At 60.8% G+C, this 19,373-nt stretch overlaps 2 protein-coding genes across 3 annotated transcripts; both read left to right on the forward strand.

Annotated features, from left to right (window-relative positions):
- Window positions 1–9,630: 9,630 nt before the first annotated feature.
- S100A13 (S100 calcium binding protein A13) lies at window positions 9,631–11,957 on the forward strand. Of its 2 annotated transcripts, none has more exons than XM_039512956.1 (3): window positions 9,631–9,797; window positions 10,731–10,988; window positions 11,743–11,957. In XM_039512956.1, exons 2-3 carry the CDS (start codon window positions 10,836–10,838, stop codon window positions 11,878–11,880), a joined length of 291 nt encoding a protein of 96 aa, XP_039368890.1. In that variant the 5' UTR covers window positions 9,631–9,797; window positions 10,731–10,835; the 3' UTR covers window positions 11,881–11,957. The 2 variants fall into 2 exon arrangements, with proteins under 2 accessions (XP_039368890.1, XP_039368891.1); XM_039512957.1 differs by lacking the exon at window positions 9,631–9,797 and adding an exon at window positions 10,366–10,514.
- A 1,686-nt stretch (window positions 11,958–13,643) lies between these two features.
- On the forward strand, window positions 13,644–18,420 carry S100A14 (S100 calcium binding protein A14). Its single transcript, XM_039512281.1, has 4 exons — window positions 13,644–13,832; window positions 14,126–14,331; window positions 16,062–16,208; window positions 16,651–18,420. Exons 2-4 carry the CDS (start codon window positions 14,299–14,301, stop codon window positions 16,771–16,773), a joined length of 303 nt encoding a protein of 100 aa, XP_039368215.1. The 5' UTR covers window positions 13,644–13,832; window positions 14,126–14,298; the 3' UTR covers window positions 16,774–18,420.
- The last annotated feature ends 953 nt before the right edge of the window (window positions 18,421–19,373 follow it).

A 19,373-nucleotide genomic window follows, 5' to 3' on the forward strand; every position in this document is an offset into this window, starting at 1 on the left:
GGCCAGCCCCTCTCCTTCAGGTCCCCCGCCCAGCACCCCAATGCCCCCAGCCCGGCTCGCTTCTCAGGCCCAGACTGCCCGGCTCCCTGGCTTGCGGGACTAATGCGGCTGAGAATCAGGCCCCGGTAAGGGAACCAGATACGGGGCGTTGGCGTCTTCGCTAGGCCGGGAAGCACAGGAGGAAATACCCTGGCAGGGCCCATCTGGCGCCGGAGACTGGAACCTCTGAACCTCGGCGTTTCGACTGTCCGGCCCGGGGGGCAGGATGGGGAGGGGAGAGCCCAGGCCAGGTGCTGAGTGTCTGGCGGCCGGCCGGGTGCTGGGGGTGGACACTCAGGCGTTACCCTACAAAGGCTGGTACCCGCGCCAAGCTGGAACGGCTAAAAGGTTCGGCTTAGAGCAGTAAAGCAGAGACAGGGACAGGTCCAGCCGTTAAAGCGCAGGACTGGGAGCCAGGACTCCTGGGTTCCCTTCCTGATCCTGGGGAGGAATGCTGGGAGCTCTGGGTTCTTATGCCAGCTCTGCCACAGACTCGTCCATTCTCTGTGCCTGTCCCCCCCGTGAAAGGTGATAATACTGAACAATGTTTGTCTAAACCCTTTGACCTGATGGGGTAGAGGATTATTTTAACACCGTGGTTTGATCTTCCAGATGGCAACTAATTAAAGTTCTATCCTGTTATTATTATTTTACAGATGGGGAAACCGAGGCACTAGCTGGTCAAATGACTTGCCCTTGGCCATGGAGGATTTTCATGTGAGGATTAGAACTTCCAAGTCCTGGGCTCACCCCACCCCTGTCTCTGACACAGCAAGTTCACAGCGGTCCTGGCCTTTAGCGGCTGGATGGAGTTGGGGAAGAATGGCAGAGGACCTATGCCTTGGCACCGGAAGGGTGAAGTTCCCTGTGTGCAGACGGGTCAGTGCCTGGCAAGGGGGACCCTATCACAACACACACACAGAAATGGGCTTAACTGCAGAGACGCAAGGGGCCAGATCTGACGCCCACCAAAATCCCCCCATGCCCTGCCCCACCCCCTTGTCTGCACTGGGTTTTGGGTCAGTGCCTAGAACCGCACCATAATTTTTACCAGACTAAGATAAATACTTTTGTAGGTACTTGGCTGGCGCCCCTCACTGTGGCATCAGAGCACCTCACAGTATTTAAGGCATGTACCCTTGCAACCCCTCTGAGGCAGGGAGTGCTAATGTCCCTGTTCTATAGAGGGTGGAGCTGAGCTTAAGTGAGTGGACCAAGGTCACGCAGGAATTCAGTGGCACAGCAGGGACTTGAGCCCTGGTTTTAGCGCAAGTCTGACGACGGTGCCCGAACTGCTAGACCATCCTCCCTCTCTGGCACGGCCCTTAAAGCACCGAGCTGAGCGGGGAGCAGGGCTGCCCAAGGCTCTTGGTTGACTCCTGATTCCCAAGCATTTAAGCCCCAAAACCCCTTAGGCGCGTTTGAAAAATCTCTGCCTAAAATGTTCAACCTTCCAGGCCGGATTCTGATCTGGGCGTAAATCCTGACTCACCGCACTGAGTTCCAATGGAATGTCTCTGGCTTTACACCAGGAAAACTGAGCTCAGAATCTAACCTTGAACAAACACCCCCTTGTGCTGGGTCTCCTGGCTTCCTGGCCTCTCCCACGGGGATCCCGCCCATCAGGAGCTGTCGTCTAAAGCACCTCCCAAGGGTGCAGCGCCCTGGCACATCGGCCTGGCAAAACTGCTGCAGAAACTCCGTCCCCGACATGTCCACACTGGCAGATCCCTGGGAGAAGCAATTATCAGTGTGAGCTCCGGGGGAGCTCAGCCTGACGTGCCAAGCAGGTTACGGTATCTCGGAACAGGTTTTAGCCTCTGCCTTGCTATGCACTGACCCAGATAAACCAGTCGCTCCTGTTGCCAATGCCTGGGCTGGGTGAGCTTGGCTCGTTCCCCGATCAGTGTGGGGAGCAGCCGCTGCTGTTACGCAGCAGGATCCTAGTGGGGTGGCTGCACCCCCCGACCCACAGGGTGGTTTTGCCGCTCTGGGGCTTTGGAGAGGAGAAACTGACACATGCATGGTTGATTTCAGGGCTAGCAGAGATGGCCAATCCAGCCAGCGACCTGGCGCCAAGGGCCCAATTCACCATTGCCCCCCTCACCTTGCACAATCGTTCCCGCCCGTGCAAAGTGGCTGTAAAACACAGCTCAGCTGAGGAGTGTTTTACACCCGCTGGTGGAAATGAGAAGTCAAGGTGCAGGTGCTGGAGGCCGGGGCCCCAGTACACGACGCTCGTGCCGGAGGACTGTGTCAGCGGCCTGAATGCGGAGTCCTTGGGTGACACTGGGACCGATCCTCCCCTGGTGCACACCAGCTGTCTGGCTGGGCTGGGTTCGGAGGGGGAGGGCAGTGCTGGGAACACACTGTGCCTTTGCGCTGGGTTTATTTGTTTCCTGTTTGTTTTCTTTCGGCCTAAATAAGCTAAACTGCCCCAGAAGCGCTCAGCCAATGTCGGGAGCCTGCTGGGCAGCGGAGGAGCTGAGGAACGGGCCGGGGAGAGAAGGAAAATACCGTGATCCTTATTAGACTCCTTATTAGAATCCAGAAAGGAGCCGAAAGTGCTTTGCAGCACACGGCCCCACCACCGCCGTGCAGCCCCCTCTGGGGTGGAACGCAGCAGCTGTTTAGCAGTCACACAGCACTGGGCTTGGCCGATTTCACTTGCTCTGGTTTTAAACCCGGGAGGTTTGGAGAAGCTGACCCAGAACCGACAGTGCCCCGGGCTGGCAGGCTCATTCCCCAGGCTGCAGAGGGCCGTGAGAGACTGAATTCTTCGTGGCTTTGGCCAGGGAGTTCACATTCGACCTGCTGGAAAATAAACAGCCTGTTTGTGTATTTAGAAAACCCAGCCCAGCCCTTTCCCCAGAGCCCTGCTGGGCTCTAACAGACCCTGGATTCATGGCCGAGGGAAGCAAAACGATACAAAGCTGCTTTATTTATCCCCACAAGCCACAGCCCCCAAACACTGGGCAGGGGTTGCGTCTCCGTGTGTGACTCCAGGGCAGATGGGAGGGAATAATCATGTGATTTACTTAGCTCCTTTCCTGCCCAAATCCCTCTGCAAACATCCCCTCGCTAGCCCTCCTGACAGCCTTAGAACTCACCCCATGTCCAGCTAGGGAAACCGAGGCACAGAAGGGCTTCCCCCAGGGCCAAACTGCGAGGTGGGCACGGAACCCAGGAATCCGTGATGCCCACCCCAGTGTGCAATCCATTAACCACACTGCCGCTCCTCTTGGGGGTCTGACAGCTGTGCTGGGTGCCTGCCCACAGCCAATGGCAACAGGAGCTGCCCGCAGGCCTCCGCAGGACCCCCTGGCTCAGTCTCTGTGGCCGTGTCAGGCTGCTGACAGGCCCGATGCTGTGGGCGCTTGTCCACTGGAGCACGAGCGGAGACGACCCGGTCGGTGTCTCATCCTTCCGGCTGCTGGGCTGGTATTGTGCTGCTGCTTCAGGCCCGGGATCTCTACCTCCCTGCAACCTCGGCCCCCTTCTCCTGCCCCAGGGAGGGCGACCCAACAGCAAGTGTGAAAAATCAGGACAGGGGCTGGGGGGGTAATAGGAGCCGATATAAGAAAAAGACCCCAAAATCGGGACTGTCCCTATAAAATTGGGACATCTGGTCACCCTAGTCCTGGAGCCCCTGCTCTGAGCCCTCCCTGGACCCCCTGTCTCATAAGAAACCAGCCTTGGTAGTGGGACAGCCTGGTCCAGTTTGCTTCCCCCTAGTGTCCTCCCCATCCGGAGTCCGGCTTGCCTGCCCCAGAGTATGTAACACCAAGCTCCCTCCACCTGGCACCGAGACCCCGCTCCTGGGAATCCCCACTGCCCCCCGAGCACTGGTAGGGGGCAGGCCCTGCCTTGTGCTCACTGCCTCTGCTGGGTGCTTCCTCCCATCGCTGCCCAGGGCTCAGAGAGGAATGCGTCATGGGAGGGGAGATGAAGACGGGCTGGACGGGGCTGGGGGGTAGGCTGTGCCAGCAGCCCCACTGGATCGGAAAAGCACAGGATGAAGTCCTGGGTGGAGTCCTGGGGAGAGCGCCCCCTACAGCGTGCTCTCAAGTCATGCAGGCAAAGGGCTTTTGGGGGGAGGGGGGGCGGGGGTGGGTACTCAGCCCGCGACAGCCAGCCCCTGACCCTGGCTCACCGGGATCGTGCAACTGTGGCTGTATAGACACCCAGTCAACCTGTGGAACTCATTGCCGGGGATGTTGTGAAGGCCAAATGAATGAGAGAAGTTCATGGAGGACAGGTCTATCAATGGCTATTAGCTAAGATGGTCGGGGTACAACCCCCTGCTCTGGGTGCCCCAAACCTCTGACTGCCAGAAGCTGGGACTGGACGACAGGGGATGGATCACTCGAGAATCACCTGTTCTGTTCATTCCCTGTGAAGCACCTGGCATTGGCCCGTCAGAGACAGGACTCTGGGCTAGATGGGCCACTGGTCTGACCCAGTAGGGCTGATTGCACGTTTTCTTGACAGGACACAGCACATGCTAAAGGTGGCTTATATCCCCCAGCAATTTCCTGCCCCGGTGGACAAATGGCATCCCTGAGCATTGGGCCCAGGCGTCCGTTGCCAAATGAGGGGAGACAGGAAAGAACGTTGAGACATTAACTGTCTCATGCAGGGGCTGGCAGGGCGGCTGGTGTGGGGTAGGGGACGGCTGGTGTCTCAAATCACAGCTTCTCCCCATGGCCCATCGCCCTCCCCCAGGCCCAAGCCAGGAGCTCCCCTAGACAGGCCATCCATCCCCGAGGCCAAAGGGAATTTGTGCCAAGCTCAGAGACAGCATATGGCCCAGCTCTCCTGGCCCCGCCCTGGGGATTCCCTGGGGAGAGGGGAAACCCTGGATCTTCTAATGTCCCGAGCCTCCCGGGAGGTTCAGTCTCGACCCCCCGGGGTGAAGATTAACCTGGTGCTAGGCTGCATGCTTTCTGCATGGTGTCACTTCCCTCCCTGACAGCTCACAGGTCAGGTCCCAGGGTGCTGGCCATCCATTCCAGCAGTGTGATGGGATTGCTCATGGTGGGTGAGCCCTGGAATCAGGGTGTCACTCATCCAGTCCCCTGGGACGCTGATTCACTGCCAGGGGTTTTGTCAGCAACCGCCAGCTCTCCTGGGGCTGATCACCCTTCGTCTTGTATCCAGCGCCAATGTCACTGGCTGCTTGGAATGGGGACGAACTGGCCAAACTCGACTGCTGGTCCAGCATCCAGATGAGCCAGTGTGTGTGTGTTTGAGTGCGCGTGCGAGGTTTCTGTGTGGGACTCAGAACTAGGTGTGTGCGCGTCTGGGTTTCCCAGCCTCATGGAGAAGCTGAGTGTGTCCCGGCTCAGTGAGAAAGTGAGGCCTGAGCCCCGCCGAGGAGCGCTGGATCAGAGCAAGGTTCAGGATTTCAATTGCCGCCGGTGGCACCGGGAGCTCCCAGCTGTCCTGGGTGCTGCACGGACAGAGAGCAGGAGACCGACCCTGCCCTGAAGTATCTAAGCAGGCAAAGGCTGGTTTATGGTCCCTGTTTTAGAGGTGGGGACCTGACACCCCAAGAAACAGAGACCGGCCCAGTGCCATACAGAGGGCTGCGGCACAGCTAGAAATGGACCCCCCCTTCCTGACCACACAGCCCCTTGCTGGCGAACGGCAGGATTTCACAGTAGCCATGGCCGGGGGTGTGGGGACTGGGGGGAAAGCTAGGAAGCCTGACTGCCTGGATCGCGGGGCCCGATTCTCCGTGGCCCTTCATGCGATGCTGGCTCTTCCCGCCGTGCTGTGCGGGAGCGAGTGAGAGGAGCGTTCGGACCTGGGGGCATTTCACATCCACACTGCACGGCGCCAGCTCCTGTCAGTCGCTGTTGGCTTCACGGCAGCGACGCGGGTCGACCCCAGTGGCGGATCCCACCCGGGGCAGTGGGGGAACCGCCCCCCCTCTTGCTACCAGCGTGGCGCCCCCTGCAGGCTGCCGTGGGCTGTGTTGCAAGGTGCCGGGGAACCTTTCCCCAGTGTCAGGCATGGGTGGGTGGGAAGGTGCGAGCTCTTGGGTGTGTGCAGCAGGGCAAGGAGGGACCGGTTGCTCCATTTCTTGATGACAAATGCTGCAAAATTTCCCGTGGCTGGAGTCTGGGTTGACTTGGGGTCACGCCCCTCCCCCTGTTGGGCCAGGCTGTGGCTCTCTGCTGGGGCCCAGCAAATAGCCCCCCCACTAACATACCCCAGCCGCCGCCGTGGGCCGCGCCGCCCCTGCCGATCTCAGGCTGAGCGGCAGCTCCCCAGCCGCCTCCCTTCTCCGCCCACACGCCCTGAGCCGTGCACCCAGCTGGGCCCCCTCCCACGCCGCCTCCTCCCAAGGGCTGGATTCTGCTCCAAATGACGTAAGCAGGAGGATTCCCGCTTTACCCTGGGGTAACTGGCATCACAATCCAGCCCGGGGCACTGCCTTCAAATGGGACGTGTTCCACGGCGTGGGGGCGGCAGCCCGATCTCTGGAGGGCTGAGTCCCCCCCCTACCCCCGGGTCCTTGTCGCGCCTGCTGCCCCATAGCCTGTGGTCACCCCTTGCCTGGCACTCCTGGGCCCCTCCCAGCTGAGACGCGCTGTCACCACCAGGACGGGCACTTTTCACCCTTCCCTCCATGGCTGGAGCTGGGAGCTCCGGAAAGGCCTCCCGGCCTTGGGATCTCTGGCTACAAACTCCTCGTTGCTCCAGTAAATCCCAGCCGAAGTGACCCAGGCCACCTGGCAGGAGCCAGAGCACCCGCTGACCCCACGGCCTGCCCAGAGCAGGGGCTATGGGGGTGGCATCTCCACAGGATCAGCCAACAGGTTTTGCCAGCCTGTTTCCAGATGCAGCCTCCTGGCCTTTCCCCTCTGGCTGGGCCCTGGGGGATTCGGAGGCCCCAGGGAGCAGTGAATTTTGCTAGTGGCCAGGGACTCCACCCCCACAGCTCAGGGAGTTGGCTGCTGGGTGGGGTGAGGCCTCTGGGTCAGGGCAGTCCGGAGAAGTTCAATCGGGATGGACTAGCCAGAGAACCGGCCCCGCGTTCCCGTCTGGTGCCACAGCCAGCAGCTCCCTCGGGTCGAGGTCTGGCCGCTGGGTAACCCTCTCCCCAGGGTGGGAAGCTCCGAGGCACTGCCCAACTCCACTGAATGGGACGTTCACCCGTGTGGGGCAGAGATGCCCCCCAGAGAAGCGTCTCAGGCCTTCCCCACCCGGGGGCACCCAGTCCTTTAGCTCACACTGTAGTGGCTCGTGCTTATGGTTGTAGCTGGGCAAAATTTTTGTGAAAATCACTGAAAAATGCAGATTCGGGGCGACTGACACAATAGGTGAATTTGGGTCAATTTTGGCAAATTCTTTTGGATGAAAAGAAATAATAACTGGAACCATGGAACTGGTTTGACTTTTCCTTCGGATGTTTCATTCTGGATGTTTTGTTCCAGAATTTCCCTCTGTTTTATTTAAGACAAATGTTGAAACCCCCTGAAAATCCAAAGGCGACGTTTCATCTTAGGTCAGATGGGACGTGTCCGTCGACATAAAACTTTTGTTGTTTTGGGCTGACTCAAGAAAGTTTCCCCCTGATTTTTCTGACCTGCACCCACACTCAGCCCGAGCCGCACGTGCTGTGTCCGGCTTTCACTCTGCGGCACCGGACTTTGATCCCTGGAGCTCACAAAGAGGATGGTCGTTGTGCACCTTAACCCGGGGGCCAGGATTGGGCTTGTGCTCTGGAGTCAGTCTCAGGGAGGAGCAGTCCCTGCCCTCCAGAAATAGCTCCCAGTGCCGGCCTAACCCTGGGATCTGTCACTCTCTGATGCGGCAACGCCAGGGCTAACTTTGTAATGAAAGAGGGGCTGGGGCTCAAGCAATATTTTACATTCATCACTGACGCAGCAAGACCTGCAGTGCCGGGGCTCTGAACCACCAGGCCCGGCGGTGCCGGGGCTCTGAACCGCCAGGCCCAGCGGTGCCGTGGCTCTGAACCGCCAGGCCCAGCGGTGCCGGGGCTATGAACTGCAAAGCCCAGAGGTGCCGTGGCTCTGAACTGCCAGGCCCAGAGGTGCCGTGGCTCTGAACCGCCAGGCCCGGAGGTGCCGTGGCTCTGAACTGCAAAGCCCAGAGGTGCCGGGGCTCTGAACTGCCAGGCCCAGAGGTAACGGGGCTCTGAACTGCCAGGCCCAGAGGTGCCGGGGCTATGAACCGCCAGGCCCAGCGGTGCCGGGCTCTGAACTGCCAGGCCCAGCGGTGCCGGGGCTCTGAACTGCCAGGCCCAGCGGTGCCGGGGCTCTGAACTGCCAGGCCCAGCGGTGCCGGGGCTATGAACTGCCAGGCCCAGCGGTGCCGGGCTCTGAACTGCAAAGCCCAGAGGTACCAGGGCTCAGCCCTGGCACATATTAAACAGTGGGCAAGGCCCACCCAGTCTAGGGCACAGCCGTTCTCCCTGGCGTGGCTCAGTGCGGCTCAGCTTCTTGCCGGGTGTCTGGGGCACCGGCCAGGCTGCCAGTTTTGAATTTCAGGGTTTAGTGACGTTTCCCCCCGAGCACTTGGAGGCCAACAAGAGGGACACTGTTGTTCGATCAGACCCGTCCTCTGGCCGTTTCCTGCCGGGGCTCCCTCCGCCGCTGGGCACAGGGTCTGGAAGGGGCAAAGGCCACGTTAGGGGGAGCGCGTTAGTCCTGAGCTGGAGGGAACATGTTCAGGCCAATGCTCCTCATAAATAACTGACCAACAAAGGGAAGCGCTTGGGTAATTTGAACCCCCAAATTAACTCAGGCTAATGAATTTTTCAAAGCCTAATAATCACAGAGGCGATTTCATGGAGTCAAAAAACAGTTCAGTCAAAACTCTCTCAGGCCTGGGAGTCTGACTTTGTGCCCCCTGCTGGGTTTGCAGCCGCTGAGACCTGGCGGCACCTGGCAAGTACCAGAGAGTGTAAGTGAGTGAGTGAGGCCCGGGTGAAACTGACTAGTCACCTTCCGGCCCCGGGAGGCAGGTGAAATGTGAGATGCAGACTCAGAGCTGGGATCTTTTTAGCGACCCAGAGGTTTGGGGGACTAGGTGGCAGGGAGCCAGGATAAGAACGGAGGGAAATTTGAATCCAGTGATTTAGGCCAGGCCTGTCATTAGCCAAAAAAAGAAGCAAAAGCGAGAATGGTCTGCATGAGCTCCGCCCAGCTGGGCTCGTGCTAGGGGCAGTCAGCTGCCCAGGGCAGGGGGTTTGTCACAGGGAAACACTGGTTGCCTTTTATCCTCGCTGCACCCTCCAAGCACATCCCGCTGCATCCCAAAGTGAAGCACAGTTTCCTGGCGTTAGCTCTTCCACTGGGTTTGCCAGGAGTCCCTGGAGTTAACTCGCTCCCCTCCTCCCATTTCCCTCGCCTCTGCTGGCTTAGCCCTGCTCCACCAGACGCCTCAGTCTGTCTGTCCTGCTCTCTGTTCCTTGCATGGGCCGTGCATTTTGATCCCTAGATGCCGCCTGGCCGGGACGATATCACCGCTCGCTCGCTGGGGTGGGCAGTGACTCGCTCTAAACTTCGGATGTTGACTGCAGAAGGGGGGGCGGGTTGGGACGTGGGCGGCGTTTGTCCGACTGGAATGGGAAACATTACACCGCTCTGCTGAACTACTGGAGCGGTGAGCTCTGCCCCCCAGGGCCGGCTGCCCGCTCCCCCTCCCCGCTGGCCGGGTATAAAACCATCGCTAGGGGACGCAGCCCTCCCTGTCTGCAGCTTCCTCCCAAGCAGCAAACCGGGGTAAGTGGCGATTCCCCTCCCTGGTCTGGATTCGCCCCCTTCTGCCTCCCCAGCCTGGCCAGGGTGTTGCCTGGGGAGAGGTTCCTGGAACTGGGTGTGTTTGTGCGGCTGCTTCAGGTCCTGGGGCCTATGTGCTATTTAACTGTGTCTGGTTCCAAGAGGAGAGGAAAGTCTGGGGGGTGACGGGGAGTTCAGGAGCTGAGCCCCCCAAATCACCCTAACTCCCGCCCCCGGGCCCCAGCAGCTCAGGCTGTTGTCTGGCTTCATGGCAGCCATCCTGTGCCTGGCGGTGGTGAGCTGGCCAGGAGAGCGCTGGGGGGACGGGGGGCGCAGAGGGGTGGCACTTTCTTAAGTCCCAAGGATGGAGATGCCATGCCCCATCGCCTGCCCCTGGCACCGTGCCCAGCCAGCGAGGCTGTTGGTACCCCCCAGTTGGGCTGCCCCAGGCTGGACACTGGGGCCCTTTGTCTGCCAGGCTGGCTCTGGCTGGGGATGATGTAAACATGCAGCTCTGAGCCAGGCTGGGTGAGTGTGCGCCGGTCAGCCAGCGCATCCAGCACGGCTGGGAGCCGGCCCGCAGTGCTGCTGCTGCCCCGGCAACCCCTGCCCGCTCGGAACCGGACAGAGACCCGCCAAACGCATTGCACACGTTCCAGAGAGCCGTCCCGCTGAGTGGCTCACCGTCCCTGCTGACATGGGCGAGAGGGGAACGTCTTGGTAACCTCCTAACGGGACCGTGAGCCAGCCGGTCCCGCATCTATCTATCTATCTATCTATCTATCTATCTATCTATCTATCTATCTATCTATCTATCTATCTATCTATCTATCTATCTATCTATCTATCTATCTATCCTTCCCGCTGTACATTCCTTCTCTCTCTGCGCTGGGGTTGGCCCTAAGGCCAGGCTCACTCTGCCCCGTTTTCCTGCAGAGACTAACCGTTCTGAGTAGCTGCGCCAGGCTGAGCTGAAGGTGCCCCCACCTCCCACCTGCCCCGCCCGCCCCCGGGCAGCGGAGCCCAGCTCTCCCCGGCACCATGGCCGCGTGCGAGCTGACCGAGCTGGAGACGGCCATTGAGAAAATCGTCAGCATCTTCTTCACCTACGCGGCCCGGGAGGGCAAGAAGGGGACGCTGACGGCGGGGGAGTTCAAGGAGCTGGTCACGCTGCAGCTGCCCAACCTCATGAAGGTGCCAGCGGGGGGTGGGGGGGGCAGGGTGCGTGTGATGGGGGCATGTGTGATGGGGCGGGAGGGTGTTTACTGGCAGGAACGGCTACGCTAGGGGTGGCGCTCAGGGCGGGAGGATGGGGGGCATTTTTTTGGGGGGGCCCGATAATTTCTTTCCTCTCAGTGCTGATGCTGCATCTGTTTTCCAGGGAGGTTAATAAATAAAATACTAATTAAGGTTCCTGCATGTGCTGGTCTCTCAAGGCACCAGGGTGAGACAGTGTCTGTCTGTCTGTCTGTCTGTCTATCCCCATATAAACCCCTCTCTTTATCCCCCTTGCTGTCCGTCTAACTGATACCATGGTACCATAGTGACCCCACCTAACCCAGAGCCCAGAAGCCGCCTGGCACCAATCTGCCCCTGCTGTGAGCCTGCAAGTGCCTCCGCCTGCCCCCGGCTCCCGCGCTCTGCCCCCGTCGGCACTTGGTGGGCAGGAGAGGAAGTGGGCTCTGCCCTGCTGCTGGGGTGCTCAGCGCTGGGGGCTGGGGACGGCAGGCAGCTGTGCCCAGATGTGGAGACGCCTCCCTCCCCTTGCCAGGAGCCTCCCAGCTGCAGGGCCGAGCTCCCTGCTCCCAGCCCTCTCGGCCCCCCCATAACTCTCTGTTGAGCCCTGGTCTGACCCCCTGGGCTCCGTCCCTCCCTGGCCTTGCTCCACTGCAGCCGCTGGGCCCTGGCGCCGGGCACTGACCATCTCTCCCCCTGCCCTTCCTGGCAGGACGTGGGCTCCCTGGATGAGAAGATGAGCAGCCTGGATGTGAACAACGACGAGGAGCTGAAGTTCAGCGAGTACTGGCGGCTGATCGGGGAGCTGGCCAAGGACATCAAGAGGGAGAAAGTGGGGAAGAAGAAGTGACCGGGGGCAGGGAGGGCTGGAGGGGCATCCTGGGCCGACCTGCTCACTCCAGCCATGAATAAAGCGTTGCCTCCGTGGCTGAGCATGGCTCCGTTTCTTAGGGCGAAGGAGGGGCCGGGATTCCCTGGCCCAGTCACCCCCTGGCTCTGTGCAAGGCCCCTGCCCCACACAACCTGAGCTCAGCAGCCGGAGGGGCTGGGAGGCGATGGGAGGCAGGGTCTCTGGGGGAGTGGGGGAGGGCTGCCTTGGCTGGACCTCCCCGACCAGGTCTTAGGGGATGCTGAGTCGCTGCAGAGATCCCTGGTACCCCCTTGAAATCCCCACCAGCAATCTTGCCCCCCAACCCAGGGCCTGGTTACATTCTCCGAGGGACCTTTACTTAGCCATGGGTGCGGCTGTCTGGGGCTGAGACCCCCGACAGTGCCCGAGAGCCGAGGGGCTCAGCGTCCCAACCTCCAGCCCCCATGTGAGGAGCCTTAGCCCTGTCCTGGCCACAGATGGCGAAGCCACTTGCACAAGGTCAAACAGCAAACTGTTGGCAGATCAGTCCTGACTCCCAGCCTGCCTGCTCTAGCCACTAGTCCCCACTCCCCTCCCAGAGCTAGGAATGGAACCCAGGAGTCCTGACTCCCAGCCCCCCTGCTCTCGTCACTAGTCCCCACTCCCCTCCCAGAGCTAGGAATGGAACCCAGGAGTCCTGACTCCCAGTCCCCCTGCTCTCGTCACTAGATCACCTGGCCCCTCAGACATACAGAGAAGGCTCGAGGGGCAGTGCCTAGCAGGGGATGGGCTAAGGAGAGGGATGGGGCCTTTGGGTAGCAGAGGAAAGTCATGAACAAGTTCCTTCGGTCTGCTCTGCACTGCTGTCCCGGGCGTCTCCCCAGCCAGCCCTTCGCACCCGGGGCAGACCGGGACACCGGGGCCCCTCGGAGCGGCCTGCTGGGGTGGCCGTCGCGCTGAGAAGAGAAATCATCCCGGAGGACCCTGCAGCACCACAGGCCAGGAACCACTTTCCACTCTGCTAATTCTGCGAGGCGCCGTGCCGAACCCATGGGGCCTCCCCCCACACACTCCCTATGGCCACCACCTGAGAGGCAGCTGGCTGAGGCGTGGCAGCTGGTCACACAGGGACCCCTCACGCTCTGGGGTGGAGGCAGCAGCTGGTTACCAGCCCCTCAGAACGCACCATTCCAGAGCAGCTTAGGAAGGCCAGGAAGATTCCTTAGCCCCGGGAAAGGATCCGGGAGTTTTAGCTTGGCTGGAGTCAGCTATGCGGGTGGTTAGCCAGGCCGCGGGGGCCAACTCCCTGGTCTTGTGGACAGGGCAGGGGCTAGTCAGTGAACACAGGTGGCTCTGAGTGTCAGGTTCCCCCGGAAGGCATCTCCTCTGAGAGCGGTGTGGGGGCTAGGACCTCAGGGCCAGCACCGACCACCCCTGCTGGCCAGTCCTGGCCTGGCCCCGGAGGTCCCCAGTACACATCCTGAGCCGACCCCACCCACCCAGCTCAGGAAAGCTGACGAAATCCCAGCTCCAGGTGCTCCAGCTGAATGCCAGGAACACGCCTTCTGCCAGCCTATGCTAGCTCCCCGCCGGGGCGCTGGGCTCGAAGCCGGCCAGGGCCCAGCTCCCAGGCCCCGCCGGGGGGGTTCCCCTTTGTGTCTCTGTGGTGGGGGGAGGGGGGGGAGGTGAGCTGCCCCCACAAGCTGGCGCTTCCTGTGTCCCTGGTACTGTCTGTGCTGGGTGGTGACTACGGCTGGGAACGGCAAACCAGGCCGTGGAGTGGGAGGGGCCCGGCCCCACGCTGGCCCCATGCCAGGCATGAAATGAGACACCTTGCACCACAGCTATAACTTGCAGGTAACTTGGTGAGGTGTCTCCCACTCACACCTCTCGGCGTATAAAACCCTGGCGGGGGACCAGCCCGCCCCGTCCCAGAAGAGCCTTTGGAGCAGGTAAGTGGCTTCTTCCTTTCCCAGCCCCTTCCCGACTCTGGCTGGGGGATCACACCTGCTGGGTGTCCCCCACCTCCCTACCCCTGCCCCCCATGCGCCCCTCTGGCTTCGCCCCAACCCGTTGCTAGGGGAGAGGCACGGGACATGTTTCAGCCGCTGCCTGCGAGCCAGAGTGCAGTTCCTTGCGGTGCACTTCCAACCTGCCCTGCAATCTGAAACTCCAGCTTCGGAGGGAAAATCTGGGGGAGCGCTGAACTAACCAGGGCTTTCCCCCCTTCTCTCTCCCTCACCAGCAAAGCCCCAGCACCTGATGTGAAGCCAGCTCCTGGGAGTTCACCCAACGCTTTGACTCAGCTCGGCTCATAGGAGGAGCCCGTGTCCCCCCCCGCACCGCTCCCAGCAGCATCCCACGGGAAAGCCAAGCAGGAGAGGGAGCTGAGGAACCGGAGCGCCGGAGAGACGCAGCATGGGCCAGTGCCACTGTCACAAGAAGCGCAAGGTCAATGAAAGAGCCATTAGCTCCGTAGTGCGCCCTGTGTCACCCCACTTCCCATGGGGAGAATTCACGGGATCCCTCTGGCTGCGCAGGGTGCCTTTCTTGAGGATATATCTGAAGGGACCTGGCGCCTCACCTGCACTTGGGACCAGCAGTGCACTGGGAACAGTCCTGCCCTGGCTCAGGGAGATGGGACTTCTGGGGTCTGTCCCATCTCTAGCTCCTGTGCCTTCAGGATGAAAAAAAGAACTCGCTAGGGGCCTGATCCAAAGTCCACTGAAACCAATGGAGAGACCCTCCCCCGCGACTCCAGTGGTCTTTGGATCAGCTGTTCTGAGGGTCTGGCCTCAAGTATCTTCAGCATCTGTTTCAATTCGAGAGGCTGTTTTCTCGCGAGTCCCACACAGAGCAGGGCTCCAAGGCTGCCCTGGCCAGTTGAAAGCCCGGCAAATCAGGAGGCATTTCCCAGCTTTTGCAAAGCTAAAGGTCACATTGTTCTGGGCTGGTTTAAAAGTTGTTTCAGCAACTGTTAAACTAACCAGAGGAACGAAGGAAACAACCTTGGAAGTCTCCTGCTTTGCTCTGCGTTCCAATGGGAGGGTCATTCCCAGAGTCCGGGAGCAGTGCTGAGGCCAGGAGTCACGCTGATTTACACCAGCCGAGGATCTGCCCCCTCCCCGGATCTGAGCTCCTGCTAGGAGGGATCAGGTCCCTGTAGGAGACCCGCTCAAAGCTACTCTGAAGGTCTGTTATTTTTAATAGCTTAGTTGGTAGTTACTGGCTTAGCTGTGTGTAAAAGGGAGAACCTCTGTGCTGAAGCAAACTGCTGCAGCTCTTCCCTTGACATGCAGCTTTGGGCAATTCATGAAAGCGGCAGAAGAAATTCTGGATAAACCTTCCGAGGGATGTAAATCTGGGCATGTTTAACTGCCCCCCTTCAGCCTCCAATGGGGGGAGAGAAGCTAGGCAGCCGCTGTGCCACGCTCTGTCTGGTAGCCAGAGTCTCTGTCTGTCTGGTAGATACTAGGTGCCCTACTCATAGGTGAAGCTAAAACCCATTTCAGATGGGCACCAACTGATCCATCTGCTACGTGTACAGGGAGCCAGAAGGACCCGATCTCAGTTCTGGGTGCAACTCTTGGCAGCAGACCAATGGAACCGCGTCTGCTTAGACAGGAGCTAGGATAACGTACCAAGGGCCTTTGATCTCCAGGCTTCAGGGCAAAGCTGACCAGCAGCTGGTGGGCAGGAGGGAACTTCCCCTCCTGGCAGAGTCCTGGAGCAGCTAGGCAAAGTGTGGAGCACTAGCCACTGCTGCAGACGACAGGCTGCACTAGGTGGACTGTGTCTCTCATTTGGGTCTGGCCGGAGGTAGGACCATTCTCAGCTGGTGTCAATTAGCTCCACTGACTGGGGGCCATGGTTCTGGTGAGACGCGGAGGAGGGGGTGTCAGAGAAGATGGATCATTGGTTGTGGTGTGGCAGGGTGGGGAGATGCCAGCCTAGACGGAGCACAGAGCTGTTCCTCGGCAGTTCCCGGGAAGAGGCAGAGCCAGCCCCATATCGCTCAGCCAGGCTGATGTGGGCTGTGGGCCCCCTTTGATCTTCCCCGGGATCTCGGCGAGTGAGGCTGGGACGTTCTCCCTTGGTCTTGAGCTGCTCCTTGCATCACAGCTGGGCCTCCTTGCTCCCTCCCCCGCTAAACGTCTCCTCCTCCCGCCCCTGGGCTCTAGGACAGCCAGGAGCTAACCGACGTGGAGAGGGCGATCGAGATCGTGATCAACAACTTCCAGCGCTACGCGGTGAAGGGGCGGAAGGAGTGCCTGACCCCCAACGAGCTCAGGGAGCTGGTGGTGCAACAGCTGCCTCACCTGTCACAGGTAAGGGGAGCCCTCGGCACCGCCCCCTGCCCCCCAGCAGGGCTGGGAGATTGTCAGGCCTGAGACAGGCCACTGACCTGAGGTGTGGTGGAGTGGGGGGGATGCAGCAGGGTGGGGGACATGGCCACCCACTAAGCTGGGGGGGTGTTACTGACCCTGACCCCACTGCCCCCCAAGATCCCAACGCAACATTCCCTCCCCACTGCACCCCCCAACTTGAGCAACAGCCTCATCCCACTGCGTCCTCAAGACTGCCCCAGTTCCACCAACGCCTCCACCATACTGCGCCCCCATCTCGTCCTGCAGACCCACCCCAACAACATCCTCCCTCACTGCACCCCCACTTCCCACCCACCTTCCTGTCTGGGTGGGTGGCTCCCTGCTCCCCCCCCCCCCAGGGTCTCCGCTGGTTTCTGATGGCTCGGCCCACTCTCCTTCACAGCATGTCTGCTCGCTGGATGAGAAGATCGAGTGCCTTGGGGATCCGGATGAGGCCAAGCTGGAGTTCGGCGAGTACTGGGCCATCATCGGGGAGGCAGCCAAAGGCTGCCGGGTGAAGAAGTAACAGGCCGGAGGGGAGACACGGACCGTGAGGCCTCAGACCATCTGCATGGAGAGCGAGCGAGCGAGACTGTCGGCCATGATGTGCTGTGAAAATGCAGTGTTAATTCTTCTGGGGCACGTCTCCTCTCTCCTTCCCCCAGCTCTGGAACCTCCTCATTCTGGGCTCTCCCCCCTTCCTCCAAGTCTAGAACCTTCTCATTCCTGCTCTAGAACCCCCTCCACTCACCCGATCTAGAACCTCTTCATTCTCCCTTACTCTGGAACCTATAAATGCTGGGGAGGAGGGGGGTGTTGTCCCTCCAGCTCTGGAACCTTAAATTCATGGACATCAATCCCTTTAGTGTAGAAACTTTAAGCCCTAGATTTGAATCTTGACAGTTTTGGACCCTTAAAATGTGCCAATTTCTAGCTCTCTTGCTCTAGAACCTTTACATTCTGGGGAGGGGGGTTCCCCAGCTCTGGAACCTTAAAACGCAGGGGTTTTAGCTACTTTACTCTGGAACCTTTAGATTCTGTGGTTCCATCTGCCCAGTCCTGGCACCTTCCCCTCGTCCTCTCCCTGGTTCCAGGATCTCTCCTTGGATCACCGCCCCGAACACTTGCTGTCAGCGGTTTGGGGTTCAGAGCTGGGCATTGGACCCTCCGCCCCTACAGGTCGCTGTCAATCTCCGGGGCGGGGCGTTTGGGAAGCGGCTGACAGGCCTGGGGCAGCTCACTGCATCGGGTGGAACCTATGGGGAGAGGGGGCTGGAAAGAGAGGGGAGGGAGCCAGGAGCTGGGGTTAGGTGTGGGACCAGGGTGGGAGGCAGGGACGGCTGGAGGGAGCTCAGCGTGAGGCTGTTGTGGGTCTGGGATCTTTGGTTGGTCTATGGAGTGTGGGGCTCGGCTTCGGTTCAGTGTGACTCTGGCTCCATGCGGAGGGGGCTACCCCCGCTCTTTAGATTGACCGTGTGGTCCCAGTGCCACATGCAGGATTGGGGGGTGGGGGCCCCCCCAGGATGGGAGCCCCTCCCGCAGCATGTCCCACCCCCTCTGCAGTGCGATGAGCATGCAACACCCCCAAGCGCCCCCACACCCCGACAGCTGGACACTCAGAATTGTAAGAGCCCCAGCACGTGAAGGCTGCGGGGAGGGGGGGCACTGCGCACCCCGACGTCCCTTCTCTCTATGGAGCCCCAACACGCTTGACACCAACTCTGACCCCAGACCCCACCGAGGCGCATCCTGGGGGGGGGTTGAACTTTCCACTGGAAGGAAGCAGAGGCCAGTGGTTAGAGCAGGGGTGGCTGGGAGCCAGGACTCCTGGGTTCTAGTCCAGCTCTGGCAGTGCAGGCTAGTGGTTAGAGCAGGGGACCTGTGGTAAGCCAGGACTTCTGGGTGCTTTTCCTGATTCTGCCATTGGCCTTGCCAGTCCCTTCCCTCCTTCGCGCCTCGGTTTATAACCCACCCCTAAAATAGGGGCGGGGACTGTCAGGCTGCAGACATGGGGCACAGGATTATTGGTATTAAGAGTTCCTCCCTGAGCTGGGACTGGGGAGAAAACACCTCCCCCTCCTGCCGCCCCCAGCCGGTCCGGAGGGGGCTCTGCGCTGGGCCGGCAGCTGCTTGTGTCGCTTGCTAAGGTTTTTGTATAAATCAATAAAAGAAACAACTGGAAAAAAAATGGCCAAGGCCCCGTTCTCTGATGTGTGTCGGCGTGCGAACCTGCGAGCGGGACGCACAGAGCCCAGCCCACAGCGGGAACCCCGGCGTGGGGGGAGGAGCCCGGGGAGGGACCCTGCGGGGTAACCCGGCCGCAGCCAGGGAACAAAACCCAACTGCGGGTCGGCTCGCTGGCTCCATGGCGGGCCAAACTGGGAGGGAATCCCAGGGCCTGAGCTGGGGGTGTGCGCGTCTGGGCCTGAGCTGGGGGGGCTGAGCTGGACGGGGGCAGGGTCTGGGGCTCAAATGGGGGTGTCTGGGCCTGAGCTGGGGGGGCGGGATCTGGGACTTGAGCTGGTGGGGGGCTGGGCCTGAGCTAGGATGGGGGGGTCTGGAACTTGAGCTTGGGGGGAAGGAGCCTGAGGCCTGAGCTGGGACAGGGGCAGGGTCTGGGCCTGAGCTGGGACGGGCAGGTCTGGGGCCTGAGACGGGGTGGGTGGGTCTGGGACTCGAGCTGGGGGGAGCCTGGGGCCTGAGTGGGGCTGGGGTGGGGGTGGGTCTGGGCCTGAGCTGGGACGGGGCGGGGGTGGGTCTGGGCCTGAGCTGGGACAGGGAAGGTCTGGGACTGAGGTCTGGGGCCTGAGACGGGGGTCTGGGCCTGAGCTGGGGGTGGGTGGGTCTGGGCCTGAGCTGGGGGGGTCTGGGGCCTGAGCTAGGATTGGGGGTGGTGGTCTGGGCCTGAGCTGGGAGCGGGGGAGCCTGGGCCTGAGATGTGATGGGGGGTGTCTAGGGCCTAAGCTGGGCGGGAGGGTCTGGGACTCGAGCTGGGGGGAGCCTGGGGCCTGAGCTGGGACAGGGGTCTGGGACTCGAGCTGGGATGGGCGACCCTGGGGCCTGGCTCCCATCTTCCAAACCAAGTCCAGGGGCCCGAGTTCCAAGCTGGGGGTGAGCGAGGTTCAG

The sequence above is a fragment of the Mauremys reevesii genome, linkage group 24 (genome assembly GCF_016161935.1).
Source record: "Mauremys reevesii isolate NIE-2019 linkage group 24, ASM1616193v1, whole genome shotgun sequence".
Lineage (NCBI taxonomy): Eukaryota > Metazoa > Chordata > Testudines > Geoemydidae > Mauremys > Mauremys reevesii.

Bases quoted from the DNA above. Each gene is read 5' to 3' on its own strand.
- S100A13 (XM_039512956.1), top strand. From the start codon at position 10,836: ATGGCCGCGTGCGAGCTGACCGAGCTGGAGACGGCCATTGAGAAAATC. The intron at 10,989-11,742 runs GTGCCAGCGGGG...CCTTCCTGGCAG, and splicing joins AGCTGCCCAACCTCATGAAG to GACGTGGGCTCCCTGGATGA.
- S100A14 (XM_039512281.1), top strand. From the start codon at position 14,299: ATGGGCCAGTGCCACTGTCACAAGAAGCGCAAG. The intron at 14,332-16,061 runs GTCAATGAAAGA...CCTGGGCTCTAG, and splicing joins ACTGTCACAAGAAGCGCAAG to GACAGCCAGGAGCTAACCGA. The intron at 16,209-16,650 runs GTAAGGGGAGCC...TCTCCTTCACAG, and splicing joins AGCTGCCTCACCTGTCACAG to CATGTCTGCTCGCTGGATGA.